This window comes from Oncorhynchus nerka, linkage group LG20 (assembly GCF_034236695.1).
Source record: "Oncorhynchus nerka isolate Pitt River linkage group LG20, Oner_Uvic_2.0, whole genome shotgun sequence".
NCBI classification, from domain to species: Eukaryota; Metazoa; Chordata; class Actinopteri; order Salmoniformes; family Salmonidae; genus Oncorhynchus; species Oncorhynchus nerka.
Window position 1 is genome coordinate 48,246,201 of NC_088415.1, and position 17,724 is coordinate 48,263,924.

At 43.6% G+C, this 17,724-nt stretch overlaps 1 protein-coding gene across 2 annotated transcripts in view; it reads right to left on the minus strand.

Moving 5' to 3' along the window:
* LOC115102584 (phosphatidylinositol 3,4,5-trisphosphate-dependent Rac exchanger 1 protein-like) overlaps positions 1–17,430 on the minus strand; it is a 139,119-nt gene extending 121,689 nt beyond the window's left edge. The window contains exon 1 of one of the 2 annotated variants that reach the window (XM_029622685.2): positions 16,835–17,428. In XM_029622685.2, coding sequence (XP_029478545.1) covers positions 16,835–16,972 — 138 coding nt within the window. In that variant the 5' untranslated portion in view covers positions 16,973–17,428. Of the gene's footprint in view, positions 1–16,834 lie in introns of both variants that reach the window. The other variant, XM_065005553.1, reaches the window with a different exon arrangement.
* Positions 17,431–17,724: the final 294 nt, after the last annotated feature.

Genomic DNA, 17,724 nt, shown 5'->3' on the forward strand with positions numbered 1-17,724 from the left:
ATAAGAATCACCCATCTGCTAGCAACATGTTATACAGTACGGAGGAGTATCGCTTGTGGTAATTGAGTCTTCAACCATGTCTGCATTGCCTCGAGTGGAGCTTGGTTTCCAGTGTGCGTTCTGGACAAGGACAATACTTGATTGATTGTTTGAGAGCCAAAGAGACTTGCACTCTCTGTCACTGTTGAGTCAATAACACACTCAGCACGCAACCACCCCTTCCCACCTGAGTAATTTTATTTTTTTGCAGAGTAGCTTGTACAAGCCCAGTTGCAAAGGATTTACTGCGGTTTGTCTTTTCTTTGTTGGTGCTTCTGTGATGCTCAAAAAGGAAGTGAAAACAGAGCAGTCAGATTTGACAAAAAGCCACAGATATTTTTCTGTATAAGTCTGAAAAAAAGTAGATTATTTCAAGTTAGATACGCAGTGACTGGCTTGCGACACAAAAGTAGCAAGGCGGATGTCCCGTGACAGGAAGTGAAGCTTTGTGAAGAGGAAGTGTGCGTGTCCAATCATGCCATACATGAACATAATTTGTGGTTTTGCACAAAGTCACTGCAAGGAGCCAAGATAGAGCTTCAGAGTGTACAGTATTGTGCTGTAGTAAAAATGTATAGAGTTCTTATACCACAGCATTGTTGAATACTTGTTTCTGATTGACTAGAAGGGCATTCTAGAATAGACATTAAAACCAGATAACCGGACAGTTGGAAAATATATATATATTTTAAATCAGGACAACTTGCAATCATGACGCAAAAACCACATACGGTCTGCATGTGTAGTTGCGACAAAGTTACAGAAAGATAAACCATCAACCACACAAACTGAAATTGTATACATTGTAAACGCAGGTCCCAATGAGGGAAAAAAACCTAGCTAGCTAGCATTGATTGGATTTTGCAGGTATCTTTTGGGAGCATCTGATGACTTAACGTGGTGAGTGATGAACATGAATTTCTCCTGTCCCCTCCGACTTTAAGCTTTCAAATCCTCCCACTTTTGTAATTTGACCAGCTGTTTTTTTTTTTAAACCTTCATTTAACTAGGCAAGTCAGTTAAGAACAAATTCTTATTTACAATGACGGCCTACCAAAAGGCCTCCTGCAGGGACGGGGGGGCTGGAATACAAATAAATTCTATAAGAATATAGGACAAAATACACATCACAACAAGAGAGACAACACTACATAAAAAGAGACCTAAGACACCTACATAGCAAGGCAGCAACACATGACAACAACATGGTAGCAACACAACATGGTAGCAGCACAACATGGCAGCAGCACAGGGTAAAAACATTACACAAAGCAGCCACAACTGTCAGTAAGTGTCCATGAGTCTTTGAATATTTTTGAATTTGGTTGGCAGGTTTGCTAGCAACAAACTACTTAGCTAGCTTCTAGCCTAGTGTTTGATATGCAATCTCCTCTTAATGAACAGTCAGTGTTGACGAGTGTCCTGACGAGAAGGCACACCTTTCTAGCTATGCCAGGCAAAATCGGGCATCATCAGCTCATTGACATAGATGAATCCAAATGAACTTCAATAGAAAAACAGCTACATTGCATTTATTCTGGCTGCAGAGGTATTGACTTTGTAGCCATAGCTTGTTGGCTAGCTAGCAGCAAGCAAGGGATAAGAACGTTCCCAGCAAACGAAAAATAAAGCACGAACGACTGGGTCACGTCCATAAATATTGAACTTTTTTATTTTACCTTTATTTAACCAGGTAAGCTAGTTGAGAACAAGTTCTCATTTGCAACTGCGACCTGGCCAAGATAAAGCATAGCAGTTCGACACATACAACAACACAGAGTTACACATGGAATGAACAAAACATACAGTCAATAATACAGTAGAAGAAAACAAAGTCTATATACAGTGAGTGCAAATAAGGTCAAATAAGGGAGTTATAGGGCAATAAATAGGCCATGGTGGCAAAGTAATTACAATATGGCAATTAAACACTGGAATGGTAGATGTGCAAAAGATGGATGTGCAAGTAGAGATACTGTGGTGCAAAAGGAGCAAAATAAATAAATACAGTATGGGGATGAGGTAGATAGATGGGCTGTATAAAGATGGGCTATGAACAGGTGCAGTGATCTGTGAGCTGCTCTGACAGATGGTTCTTAAAGCTAGTGAGGGAGATGATAATCCCCAGAACGACTGGGTCGCAACTCTAGCAACCAAAAGATAGGAGAATTAGCTTATAAATATATCAATGAGAAAAAGTTTTTTTTTACCAGTAAATGTGTGCTTTCATATGGTTCTTTGCAACTGTGGTATAGTGGGATAAACACCTGTGTTCTGTACATGACCTTGGAAAATTGCACTCCTCAAAAGGGACCTGGCGGCGGTGTCATCCAAGGTTATGTACAGAATGGTACAGTTTATCCCTTATACGTTGGAGACTTGAAAGATGGGAAATGATCATAGCATTAGGACAATAGAATTGCGGTATTGTGACATTTACACATATTCCCAAAAGTCGTAGGCCAACAGATAAGATGAATTCAACACAGGCCAAAATACAATTCTTGATTGGTTAGGGAGTGCAACAAATCCTCAGATGCAACCATAAGGGCCATAAGGCTAAAGACTGTGCCCTTATTTCCACTTCCCCATGCTGTCAGGTCATAGATAAAGATGGAGACCATTGGAAGCTAGTAGCACCACAAACTAGCCAACTACCAACTATCACCACAGCTGGAGAGATAGCATTTCTCTGCCACAAACTGCTGGTGGCGCTCTCAGTCAAACCCAGGGAGGTCATGGTCCAGTCTCATATGACTTGCAGCCAAAAGGGTCATGTGAGTTGGTCCCCGAGTTTGCCATTTGCTGTGACTTAGCAAATTCAAGGAAGGGCCAGACATACGGGTGTCCACGAGCAGACGCACATATGCTGGCATCGGATTCCGCGTTCACTCATCTGGAGAGTGACAAGAGGGTGAAAAGGCCTGCTGCCTCCAACGTCTGCCCTGGGTCGGGTTCACTGGCCTGGACTGGGTTCATTTTGAAAACGGAGCAATGAAAAATGACATTTCTTATTGGAAATCTAGGTAGTAGGCTACCTGTTCGGTTTCAAAACGTTCTTTACTGTTTTGTTCCTACTGAACACACCCCTGGTCCTAAAGACTCATTCAGGTGCCCAAAGCGAGAAGCCAGTCTGACTACAAGTGATCCCTCTTGAGCTGTGACGGTAGACCCTCGGGAGATTAACAATACCTTTAAATCATTTTCTGAAAAATGATATGCATCAGAGTATCCTCCTGAAACTGATACCCAGGCTAGCTTTTTAGATATATTGGGAAACTCCAATCGTTCAGATGAATCTAAGGATATTCTTAATGCTGAGCTGACTGTGGAGGAAATTTCCAATGCAATTGATAGTATGAGGGCATCTGGCCCAGATGGGCTGCCCATTGACATCTACAAGAGATTTAAGAACAAACTGTGCACTCCTTTCCAGGAGATGTTTTTGGAATCTTACGAAAATGGTCTCCTGCCCCCTTCTTTGACAGCTCTGATCACTCCGCTCCTACAACCTGAAAAGCTGCATACCAAACGTGATCCCTATCATGCTATTTCACTTTTGAATTCTGACACTAAGGTTCTTTGGAAAGCATTTGTGAGGAGGTTGGAGGATTTTCATCCGGATGTGGTGGGTTGAGACCAAAATGGCTTTATTCAAGGTCGTCAAGGAATTCATAATGTTAGGAGAATGCTAAAAGTTCTGCTTCCACCCTAAATTGGGTCGTCAGACACTGCGATCCTGTCGTTGGACACAGAGAAGGCCTTGGACAGGGTTGAGTAACCCTACCTCTTTGAAATGTTAACCCATTTTGGTTGTGGTGAGAGCTTTTGTAAATGGATAATGACACTAAATACAAATCACAATGCAGAGATCCTTACTACTAATACGGTATCTTAACCTTTCGACATCTACAGGGGTTCTAGGAAGGGCTGCCCTCTTTCTCCTCTCCTGTTTATCCTAGCCATTGAGCCTCTAGCCATAGATGTTAGGTCCCACCCCTATATTTCAGGTATCAGAATAGATCAGATGGAACATTGAATTGCCCTCTATGCAGACGATGTCATTTTGTTTCTTACAGACTTGTGCAAATTCCATATCCGCACCTTATCAAAGAGTTTGGGGTGTTCTCGGGATACAAAATAAATAATGCAAAATCCTCAATTATGATGCTAAAGGAGGAGGAAAGACGTAGACTTACACCTCTGACTTATTTTTTTTTAATGCTACGGAATGCTTTACATATCTCGGAATTCATAATGTGCCAGTGATTGACTGCATAGTCTCAACTAACTATGCACCTGTTGTAGATTCAATAACTCAATCGATACATGGTCATCTTTACCTACTGTACATCTTTAATTGGCCGGATTAACATTGTGAAAATGAATGTCCTCCCAAAACTGTTGTATTTATTTCAGAACGTTCTGTTGCCACCGCCACCATCCCCTCTTTACAAGGCTTAAAAAATACATTCACTATATTTATCTGGAATAACAGACATCCCAGAGTTCACTTGTCCTTATTGTACCTACCGTATGACAGAGGGGGGCTCCATTTGCCTAATATCTAGTGGTACTACTGGGCAGTTCAGCTTCGCACTGCTATGTACTATTTTACCTCAGAGTCTCTCACCTACGTGCATGGAGATTGAAATGTCTTCAGTTGTACCCAAATTACCCCTTAACCTCTACATTTATTCAGCTGATATCAAGACACTAAAAAAATTATACGATCAACGTTTGGTATGGGGTGCGGAAGTTCTTTGGTGAAATGCATTCTTTGTCATGTTTTAGTCCTATCTGGGGAAACCACAGTTTCACTCCTGGGAGAACTGATCCGGGTTGGTCCAGCAAGGGTTTAAGAAAAGTTCAAGACCTGTATAAAGAAGGTATTTTATGTCATCTGAAGAAATATGACGTTCCTAGAAAACATTTGTTTTATATTTATAGCTAAGGAGCTTCCTCACGGCTGCCCATAACCTAACAGAACCCCTTCTGTCCACATTAGAAAATACGATCTCAACCCATTGTAATGGTAAGGGTAGAATTTCAGCTCTATACAATATGCTAGAGTCTGGCTCAAACGAATCCTCTGCCAACAAACTGAACTCTTGGAAGGAAGTTATTCGGGAGGACATAGTACATACACTACTCCACACTCCAAGACTAAGGCTCAGAATGTGAATACTCTGCAAAACTATTGGTTTATGCAAACATATGTAACCCCTGCTAAATTAAATATGTTTAATAGTACAATTCCAGATTGTTTGCCTCTCTATCCCAAAGTGTCCATCCTGGGGTTGTACCAAATTCAATTCTCATCTAAAGAACCAAGTGCAAACACTTATAGAAATGGGGTGGCAGGTAGCCTAGTGGTTAGAGCGTTGGACTAGTAACCAAAAGGTTGCAAGATTGAATCCTCAAGCTGACAAGGTAAAAATATGTTGTTCTGCCGCCGAACAAGGCAGTTAACTCACTGTTCCCAGGCCGTCATTGAAAATAAGAATTTGTTCTTAACGGACTTGCCTAGTTAAATAAAAGGTTAAAAAAATTGCTGGTTGTAGGCAAAACGATTGATAGCTCTTGCCTGTGAAAGGGTGAACACTTCTAGTATTGCCCAATGGCTTAGGGAAATGTGTTGCCCAATGGCTTAGGGAAATGTCTTGCCCAATGGCTTAGGGAAATGTCTTGCCCAATGGCTTAGGGAAATGTCTTGCCCAATGGCTTAGGGAAATGTCTTGCCCAATGGCTTAGGGAAATGTCTTGCCCAATGGCTTAGGGAAATGTCTTGCCCAATGGCTTAGGGAAATGTCTTGCCCAATGGCTTAGGGAAATGTCTTGCCCAATGGCTTAGGGAAATGTATTGCCCAATGGCTTAGGGAAATGTATTGCCCAATGGCTTAGGGAAATGTATTGCCCAATGGCTTAGGGAAATGTCATCTTGCCTAACTATGGAAAAGATAACATATACGGTTAAGGGTAAAACAAGACACTTTTGAAAAGGTTTGGGGGCAATTTTTTGATTTTGTTGAGCAGAGTGATGTGGGTGAAATAGTGGCTAATGAAGGGAACTCTGGGTAGTGTACTATGCTTTGTGTGCATGTGGGGCGGTTGTGAGAGATATCCAATTGGCTTGTGGCACTGTGTTTCATCTGAAATATATCCCAAATATGTTCTATCCTATTGGATCAGACCACTGTAAAATGTTATTTTGGTGGTTGTATGCTTCTGTAACACGTCTTAGGGTGTTTCACCATTTATTTATTTTTAGTTGCTGTTAATGTGGTTTTTGCAGTTTTTTTTTTCATGTAATATTTCTGCTTATATATACACACGCACACACATCTCGTTAAAAAAGGGATTGTACATTGTTGTTGACACTATGAAAATGTTAACCTGATTCAGTTAAAGATGCACTATGTAGAAATTGCTGCGCCATTTCCTGGTTGCTAAAATTCTAATTGTTTGCCTAAGGTCAGTGTGACAAAACAAGCAACTATAGTGTAGAGAATCTTTGTACCATCTAAACCACTGGTTTGAAGCAGTGTACAAAAACAAAAGTAAGATGCAAAAACAAACTTAAGAACGGGAAGCCTATACATAGCGCACATAGAACCAATCTACCGCTCCTTAGACTTGCTTTCAATGAGAATGACAGATCTATAACTAACATTTCTATGTGAATTTTGCCAGCTCGCCCAGAAATGTAGATATTGCAGCTTTAACAAGATTAATCAGGGCATTCATGGGATAATGAGGGTTGGTGATCATTCTAGAGTAGTTTTATCCCAGCACCTTGACCTGGAGCCCTCTACTTCACCACCTTATGATTGAAACAGGGGAAGGGTTGAAGAGGGGCACTTCTTGGCTGATTTGTCTCAAAAGGATGTTCTATTTCGGTTCTATTCTGGCGTTGGACTCAACTGAACATGACCCCTTTGTCCGTGTATCGACATTTCTTGCAAAACTCGAGAGCTGCACACATTCACATTGACACAGTGAACCTCTCCAAAAGATCAACAGTGAAACATCACGGCGTCTGACTGGATTTGTCAAAAGCTCTTAAGTCCTACTGTTAAGTCACCGTCATTCGTCTACCCACGTCCCCTCTCCACTGCACAAGCAGTGATGTTTGCATTTACACAAGGAGACCAAAAAAGGGAAAGCCTTTTTCAGTCCTTTACTCAGAACAGTAGCAGGGATATGCAGAAAAAAATGATGTGAAGCTAAAAGGAGAACTGGGGTAATAAAAAAAAGAACAAAAGGAAATATTTAGATATTTCTATATGATCAACCGATAAATAATATAGACCTACATGCAACAGTAGGTATTGGTTGCGCTTTTCAAAATGATTTTACATGGAGGGCTAAATACTTAGAACCACTAGACTAATAAATAACCACATTTATATTTAGAATATTTCACTAACATGCATTATTTCAAGTTATTCCCTTGGAGCGCAATATTACACCTTTAAAAAAAAATATGCCTAAATTGGGCACACCTATAAAATTGGGCAATTGATAGCATCTATGGACTGTGTGTTCATTGACTAATGACCGTTAAAATATTTTATGCAACATTAAATCGGCAATGACTCGATACCTACTGAAGGGGAAAAGCAGAAGTCACAAAAGGGGCTGCTCAGCCGTTGTGGATACGAGCCCAGGCCTGAAGGGGAAAAGCAGAAGTCACAAAAGGGGCCGCTCAGCCGTTGTGGATACGAGCCCAGGCCTGAAGGGGAAAAGCAGAAGTCACAAAAGGGGCCGCTCAGCCGTTGTGGATACAGGCCTGAAGGGGAAAAGCAGAAGTCACAAAAGGGGCCGCTGGATACGGGCCCAGGCCTGAAGGGGAAAAGCAGAAGTCACAAAAGGGGCCGGGCCCAGGCCTGAAGGGGAAAAGCAGAAGTCACAAAAGGGGCCGCTCAGCCGTTGTGGATACGGGCCCAGGCCTGAAGGGGAAAAGCCACAAAAGGGGCCGCTGAAGGGGAAGGGGAAAAGCAGAAGTCACAAAAGGGGCTCAGCCGTTGTGGATACGGGCCCAGGCCTGAAGGGGAAAAGCAGAAGTCACAAAGGCCTCAGCCGTTGTGCATACGGGCCCAGGCCTGAAGGGGAAAAGCAGAAGTCACAAAAGGGGCCGCTCAGCTGTTGTGCATACGGGCCCAGGCCTGAAGGGGAAAAGCAGAAGTCACAAAAGGGGCCGCTCAGCCGTTGTGGATACGGGCCCAGGCCTGAAGGGGAAAAGCAGAAGTCACAAAAGGGCTCAGCTCGGGCCCAGCCTGAAGGGGAAAAGCAGAAGTCACAAAAGGGGCCGCTCAGCCGTTGTGGATACGGGCCCAGGCCTGAAGGGGAAAAGCAGAAGTCACAAAAGGGGCAGGCCTGAAGGGGAAAAGCAGAAGTCACAAAAGGGGCCGCTCAGCCCCAGGCCTGAAGGGGAAAAGCAGAAGTCACAAAAGGGGCCGCTGCCGTTGATACGGGCCCAGGCCTGAAGGGGAAAAGCAGAAGTCACAAAGGGGCCGCTCAGCCGTTGTGCATACGGGCCCAGGCCTGAAGGGGAAAAGCAGAAGTCACAAAAGGGGCCGCAGCCGTTGTGCGGGCCCAGGCCTGAAGGGGAAAAGCAGAAGTCACAAAAGGGGCCGCTCAGCCGTTGTGGATACGGGCCCAGGCCTGAAGGGGAAAAGCAGAAGTCACAAAAGGGGCCGCTCAGCCGTTGTGCATACGGGCCCAGGCCTGAAGGGGAAAAGCAGAAGTCACAAAAGGGGCCGCTCAGCCGTTGTGGATACGGGCCCAGGCCTGAAGGGGAAAAGCAGAAGTCACAAAAGGGGCCGCTCAGCCGTTGTGGATACGAGCCCAGGCCTGAAGGGGAAAAGCAGAAGTCACAAAAGGGGCCGCTCAGCCGTTGTGGCCTGAAGGGGAAAAGCAGAAGTCACAAAAGGGGCCGCTCAGCCGTTGTGGATACGGGCCCACGGGCCCAGGCCTGAAGGGGAAAAGCAGAAGTCACAAAGAAGTCACAAAAGGGGCCCTGAAGGGGAAAAGCAGAAGTCACAAAAGGGGCCGCTCAGCCATTGTGGAGGGTAAAAAAAAAAAGAAGAAAAATACTTTTTTTTTAAATAAAAAAGAGCCTAACAGCGCAAAAGAGGGGATGGATGAGGGCAGGGGAAAAGGGTGGCAGGTACTTTTGCAGTGAATTGTATCGACACTGAAGTGCTCCATGGTCTCGTTCATTCCTCCACTATTAAACAAAGGAAATGGCAGTCATTTTGTGACTGTAGTAGAAGTGCACCAGTGCTTATATTAGTGCTATGATGAAAAAGCAAATCGACCATTGGTTTCCTGGCATTACATCTGGGTATGAATTACGAACATCGGCAAAGTGAAACAACTATGCGCATCATATGGTTCTCTTCGCTATGAGTGAAAGAGTGTGTGGGTTCACATCAAACTGCTCTGCACGTTCTCAACTACACCCCAATCAGAACAGTAATTGGGGTGCAACAAGCACCAGCTCAAGAGGTACAAGGTCAGTCAGTTGTGCAACTTAGTTAGACCCCTATTTCACCCTCTGGTATGTTCATTGTAAGCTAGTATGGCAGAAGAGAGCAAGTGAGTCATTTGAATCTACAAGAACATTGAGATACTGTAGACCGCCATATGGGACTCCCAATTACAGCCGGATGTGATTCCGCCTGGATTCGAACCAGGGACTGTAGTGACACCTCTTGCACTGAGATGCAGTGCCTTAGGAGCGCCACTTGGGAGCCTGAAAGCCTGGTCTGAAGTTGAGGGCAACAGGACACTCCAACATGCTCTTTGTTTATCGACATAAGAGGCAGGACTGTTTGCTACATCTGCTCATTCGTGTTAATAATCCATTTGTGGATTGAAAGGGAATCATAGAGGCTGTGACATTGAGAGTTTCAGACGGAGCACATCCTTCCTTTACGTCGGACAAAAGAATGACTGCGGGTGTGAAATGCATGGGAAACATATGGAAGGAAACCACAATTGGCTACATTGCCTCTTTCAAAATATAAGCCTTGCACTTCTCATAGTTGAATTAGGGGCCCAACATCACGTCGGGCAACAGGATTGGAAGTATCTACTGGGCAAGAGAAAGGAATATACAGTATCTCATAAGAAACATGTATTGCTCATATTTCTAAATACATGCTACCAAACCCATCCCATCGGGAGAGGGCCATGATTCGTAATGGGGTAGAAGTCTCCCACAGTAGTGTAGCAGGTCTTATCAGCAGGTCACCCCAAGCACAGGGGTGGAGGTCGAGGGGGAAGAGACTGGTACAAAAATGGAGTGTTTTCCTGTTTGCGCACCAGCAATAGCTGCATCAGCACTCAGAAGCTATAGCCTACGATGAGCACCAGACCAGCTCAGTCACAAGAGACCCTGGTTAGGGTTGCAAAGGGTTGGAAACTTTACGGTAAATTTCCAGAATTTTTCCATGGGAAGTTAAGCTCTGGAATTTGGGGAATTTTGCTTAAATTCATCAAAAGAAAGTTAGCTTATAACAGTGAACCTTTTTTGTGGCAATTCTAGGTCTTGTGGCATATTTTGGTTAAACTATCCACAATTCAATGGAATTGCAACCCTCTGCATACACAGTGCAGTCCACTCTTCCATCGCATGTACAGCTGATTCTCAAGATCTTGCACACTAATGACATGCAATTGAGCCCACACTACTACACTGTGTGAGCCAAGGACTACATGCTTTCTGGTAGGTTTTGATTACAATACTGGGTGGGGGAATATATTTTATATGACGTACATGATTTTGGGGATGAGGTAGGTATGGGATAAGGTAGGTAGATTGGGTGGACTATTTACAGATGGACTATGTACAGCTGCAGCGATCGGTTAGCTGCTCAGATAGCTGATGTTTAAAGTTAGTGAGGGAAATGTAAGTCTCCAGCTTCAGCGATTTTTGCAATTCGTTCCAGTCACTGGCAGCAGAGAACTGGAATGAAAGGCAGCAAAAGGAGGTGTTGGCTTTGGGGATGACCAGTGAGATGTATCTTACAAACGAGTTGTTTAATCTAACGGCTTAACTAAATCTGTACATGGAATTGTATTTGTTTTATTTTCATACATTTTTGTCTTGTCTTTACAGGAAAGTGCCACATGCACTATCTGATGTGGAGACATTTCACTGTAGCTAATGTAGAAGGAAAAGCTGTGTACATTTGCAAATAATGTGCCTAATCATGTGAAGAATGCAACAAAGATGCAGAATCATCTGGCCAAGAGCATAAAGTTCCCTCAGCGCTCACAACAAGAAACCTCTGACAAAAGTCCCTCTACTTCTATTCGAGGTGAAAATGATGAATCAGACAGCTCATGGTTCTCCTGGAATCAGTAGTCGTTTTGACTCAAATGGAGGAAAGTAGTCAGAGAAATGCTGATGAATGTCTTACTCTGAATGTCTTACTTGTGTATGCAACTGGTTCACCTCTGATGCTCACAGGAAATGTGTATTGGAAGAGATTACTAAATGTTCTTCACCCAGCATACACCCATCCAACCAAACATGCTTTATCTACTTATTTGCTGGATGCAGAGTTCAGAGGTCAAGTGAAGGTCAAGCAAATCAGAGAAAGTAGACTGTATTGCAATCATCTCTGATGGGGGGTTGAATGGTCGTGGGCAAGGAATACTTAACTACATCATCTCCACCCCTAAAGCAGTATTTTAAAAAGAGCACAGACACACCAGTCTCTACATTGCAGATGAGCTGAAGGCAGTCATCAATGACCTTGGGCCACAGAAGGTATTTGCACTGGTGACAGACAATGCTGTGAACATGAGCTTGGTCAAAAGTGGAGGAGTCCTACCCTCACGTCACACCCATTAGCTGTGCTGCTCATGCTTTGAATCTGCTCCTCAAGAACATCATGGCACTGAAAACAATGGATACACTCTACAAAAGAGTCAAGGAAATGGTTAGGTATGTGAAGGGTAATCAAGTCATAGCAGCAACCTACCTCACCAAGCAAAGTGAGAAGAATAAGAGCACCACATTGAAGCTGCCCAGCAACACCCATTGGGGTGGTGTTGTCATCATGTTTGACAGTCTCATGGAGGGGAAGGAGTCTCTCAAAGAAATGGCCATATGACAGTCTGGTGATATGGACAGCCCCACCAAGAGGATCCTCCTGGATGATGTATTTTGGGAGAGTGGTAAGCAGCCTGAAGCCTATAGCAGTAGCCATTGCACGGACTGAAGGAGACAATGCCATCCTGTCTGATGATCAGACTCTGCTTGCAGATGTAAGAGAAGAAATCCGTACTGCCCTGCCTACTTCACTGTTGTCCTAAGCAGAGGACACTGCAGTTCTGAAACATATCAAAAAGCGTGAAGACTTCTGCCTGACGCCCATACATGTTGGACCGCAAGTATGCTGGCAAGAGCATCCTGTCTAGTGTAGAGATCAACAAAGCCTATGGTGTCATCACTACCGTGTCTCACCCCCTTGGCCTGGATGAGGGCAAGGTTCTTGGCAATCTGACAAAGTACACTTCCAAGCAAGGGCTTTGGGATGGAGATGCAATATGGCAGTCGTGCCAACATATCTTAGCAGCCACCTGGTGGATCTGAGGCTCAAATTAAACTTTGTCACATGCGCCAAATACAACAAGTGTAGACTTTACCGTGAAATACTTACATGCGAGCCCTTAACCAACAGTGCAGTTCAAGACGAGTTAAGAAAATATTTACCAAGTAGACTAAATTAAAAAGTAATAAAAATGAACACAATAAGAATAACGAAGCTATATACAGGGGGCACCAGTACCGAGTCAGGGTGCGGGGGTACAGATTAGTTGATGTTATTTGTACATGTAGGTGGGGGTGTCTGGAGTCTCTGATAATTTTATGGGCTTTCCTCAGACACCGCCTATTATATAGGTCCTGGATGGCAGGAAGCTTGGCCCCAGTGATGTACTGGGCCATTCGCACTTGAAACTCTCAACCCGCTCCACTACAGCCCCGTTGATGTGAATGGAGGCCTGTTCGGCCCGCCTTTCCTGTAGTCCACGATCAGCTCCTTTTTCTTGCTCACATTGAGGGAGAGGTTGTTGTCCTGGCACCATACTGCCAGTTCTTTGACCTCCTCCCTATAGGCTGTCTCATTGTTGTCGGTGATCAGGCCTACCACTGTCGTATCGTCAGCAACCGTAATGATGGTGTTTGAGTCATGTTTGGCTACGCAGTTGTTTGTGAACTGTGAATACAGGAGGGGACTAATCACACACCCTGAGGGGCCCCAGTGTTAAGAATCAGAGTGGCAGATGTATTGTTGCCTACTCTTACCACCTGGGGGCAGCCTGTCAGGAAGTCCAGGAGCCAGTTGCAGAGGGATGTGTTTAGTCCCAGAGTTCTTAGCTTAATTATGAGCTTCATGGGCACTATGGTGTTGAACACTGAGCTGTAGTCAATGAACAGCATTCTCACATAGGTGTTCCTTTTGTCCAGGTGAGGAAGGCAGTGTGGAGTACGATTGAGATTGCGTCATCTGTGGATCTGTTGGGGTGGTATACGAATTGGAGTGGGTCTTGGGTGTCCGGGAGGATGCTGTTGATGTGAGCCATGACCAGCCTTTCATAGCACTTCATGGTTACCGACGTAAGTTCCACGGGGCGGTAATCATTTAGACAGGTTACCTTCGCTCCCTTGGGCACAGGGACTATGGTGGTCTGCTTGAAACATGTAGGGATTACAGACTCGGTCAGGGAGAGGTTGAAAATGTCAGTGAAGACACTTGACAGTTGGCCCGCGCATGCTTTGAGTAAGCGTCCTGGTAATCCGTCTCGTTCCCTTCTATCTTCCAAATCCCACCAACCAAAGCTTTAGTTTCTAGACTATCATTTTACAGATGCATGATGAAAACGTTTTTGTGAGATGCGATGGATCATTCAATATTCCCTTTTTTGTTGTTCAGTGAAATCATCCCATGTGAAGAGTCAACTCATTTAATTAAAGTTTAAATCATACCTAAAAATATATATATATTCTACTAGAAGGATTTAATCATTTGCAATTATGTCTACTTATGATAAGGTAAAAGGTTTGTCTCCATATGATAAGTTTAATATATCCAATACATAAAACATCTACATTTAAATGGTATTAATATTAATTTGCATTTATTTCCGTTAATTCCCATTGAAAGTTTCTACCTCTGAATATTCCCAAAAATATGCAACCCTAGGCACAAGCATTTCACCCCTCATAGCCTGGTTCCGCTCTAGGTTTCTTCCTAGGTTCTGGATTTTCTAGGGAGTTTTTCCTAGCCACCGTGCTTCTACAACTGCATTGCTTGCTGTTTGGGGTTTTAGGCTGAGTTTCTGTACAGCACTTTGATATATCAGCTGATGTAAGAAGGGCTATATAAATAAAATTGATTTAAAATTGAATAAATAAATTAAGAAATCCCCTTTTTGTAGCCTGCCCACAGCGGGGGATAAAATTATCCTCATAATCTTACCCTCTCCCCCACAATCCTCCTCTCTCGGCCGTGCGCATCGCCAACAGTCATATTTTGGTCTCGTGCCTTTCTCTCGCTCACTTCTGCTTTAAGGGCTGTAAAGTTCACGGCTCATTGAGAGGCTCACAGCGGAAGCTGTCTCGCTACGGGGAGGCTAGTCGGTCTCTCCTCAGCTCCGTCAAAAAGGTGCCGCAGACAGGAAGACTGGATGAGAGACTTCCTCTCAAAGACAAGAGAGACCAGACACTCTGTTGTCTTGTCTGTAGGTCGGACGAGCTTGGTTCCATTTAAAACTACTGACCGTAGTCTCTCCATACATGACACTTTGTCTTGGGGTTGTTGGAAATCTTGTACGATGCCAAAATGAAAATATTACTCAATGGGTTCTACAACAATGCCAAGCTAAAACATTTTACTAATTGCAGCCATGCTGATTGGACCACTAATTTATCAAGATTCGGTGAAAAACAGAGGGTTCCATCATGACAGGCTATAGTGTCCAATGCATCCCATATTGCTACTAGTCTGTATGTGAGAACCCTGAACATTCAACTAGCTCTGGGTTAGTTGAATGTACAGCTTTTTTAGTACAGCTTGTCCTCTGAATCAGGACCTTTTAATTGGCCCAGTAGTAAAGAAGCAAGTCCAATTGGAGGAGAGGGTCTTTGTAATCATCTAATTTGGGTGTTCCCGACTTAGGTCGCTGAACGCTAATTGAAATCTATTATAAATATCCTTTTATGAGCACTTAGCTCTTTCAAGTCAGTTTGCTGTTGCTGCAACAATTATGTTCACCCCCACTCTTTAATGTGCGTTTGCATGAGTGGGGTTTTTGAGTGGAGCTTTTCTGAAGTGGATATGGGACGCGGTGGTTGGTATCATGTTGAGAGGTGACGTGACGCGGTGGAGATGACAGATTGTAGAGGCCATCTGGAAGTAGTGATGTGTGTCCACTGTGACAGATCAGTTGGACAGGGAAGAGATAGATGTAAGATCCGGAATGTTCCAATATGATACCGGCCTCAGATCTGCCGGTGATGTAAGACATCGGGTAACTTGTACATCTCCACTCCATACTACAGCCCCTTCTATAGCTGTTCACTAGATACGATTACATGCTAACATTTAGATTTATGTAGAGCAATCGGAAGTTATCTACACAGTATAGCTTCAGAATATAGTGTATAATGGATAAAAGGTACAAACACTAAGTGATACAATAGGAGATGTTTGTGTGTATTATGTGTGTGTGTGTGTGTGTGTGTGTGCGCGCGCGTCAAGCCATAGGATGCCACACTTCGAAGTTACTCAGGCCGACATAAGCCATTAGCAGCGTCACTGAGACCTGCTAAGAAGATGGCTTGTGGGAAGTGAATTAGCGCCCTGGCATGCTATCATGGTCAGAATAGGATCAAAGCAGACACCCACCCACTGGTTCTGAATCAGACAAGAGGGACCAGTCAGACAGTACCGTAGCCAATAAACAGACCAGAATCAGCAGAACAATTGATGGGACAATTGAATTGTCTCTAAATTGATGGGATACAATTACGCATCTTCTGATCAGATGGTATCTTGTAGGGCTGAGTGATTAACGAAAAGTTGGTTATTTTTCCACACAACGGATGTCAGTTCAATTATTCGAATTCCATGTTCTGGTGTTTTTCTTCCTGTGAGCTCAATGCACGCTGCAGTTTCTCTTGAAATAAAATCCTATCATGCATGAACTGTGCGATGCAGAATGGAGTTGTTTCCACCTGGCAAATGTTCTACATAGTTCAGCGCAGAAAAGGTGATACCCGACTATAATGAGCATAATCACGGCTACTTGTCCAATCTGTGTTTCTTTTATGGTTGCTATGTAAAATACAGAAAAATGCGCGATCAAGAGGATACAGAGACCAGTTGCTTGGCGAGGTATTGATATTCACTAGAACAGTGATTTTGTCAGACAGCATAAGCAGCAGGTCTATGGAGATGAGGTGAAGTGACCGTTCCCCCAAACGAAAACCTCATTAAATGCAGAAAAGCGCCGCTCTAAACAGAAGGGTGAAGCTACAAGTTTAAAACCAGACAGGATGTTGGATTGTGTTTTCGGTGCAACAAATAAACTAGTGATCCATGCTAGGACATTCAGCAGTTGTAGAAAGCCAGCCTTGCCTTCACTTTCTCATAAAGGTGTTTGTTGCCATCACTTTGTGACATCATCCAACAGCTGAACAATGCAAATACCATGTTTGGCAAGCAGACTAACACAAACTCAGTTAATGCCAAAAGCGTGAACAGAAACTTACCGATTGAAGGAAAAGCAATACCCGAACGTAATCCCTCTCGGTGTTCAAGATTTCATGTAAAACACAGAGCCTCAAGCGTTGCTCGCGGTCCGACTCTTTGGTGCTGTGGAGGACGCGGTTCTGTTGCCCCTCTTCCATGATTGATCTTTATCCAAAAAAGTACGGGAAAACAAGTCTTTCAGTTATTCTTTATACTTGAGTCACTGCAAAAGTATCCCGAGTTAGTTGCAGTTTAGGTCCATTTTGCAACACCGTATTTTCAAACCCCAAACACGGATGCGCAATATGCTTTACATGAACTTAACCAAAAGTATTAAAACAAAAGCACACGTCTTGATTAACTTTTTTGTTGTTTCTTGAAAACACTGAAGCCACAATAAATGACGAACGACTCCAGATCGATTTGATTGATCCGATTCCCGGACAACAAAGGACAACTTCAGATAAGAATCTTACAGCTCATGAACTATCAGAGGAGAGCTAAAGCACAAGCTCTCAGGTTGGTTAGTTGAGGAGACAACACACGATGTAATCAGTACTAGTTCTGCAGAAGGCAGTCTGAAAAGTGCCTGTTGTCCTCTTCTCAGCTTCTGTTGGGACTAAGCGCAGTGCCAACGCTGGTGCAAGTGGTAGCTTTCAGAAGTGCCGCAGTGTAGGGACCGACCACCTGTAGGTGAAATTAGCATAACGAATGCATGTTCAATATCAAATCATTAATTCTGCACCTACAACATATGCTATACCCAATTCTTCTTTCAATAAGGCAGCCTAATTAATAATTTACTTTACGCATAAAGTGCCATGATTTGTCCAGGCCTATTAAACAATTGAACAAGTCGAGGGTGCAAATGAAGTCGACAGTTTTAGGAATACAATGTAATATCATAGAT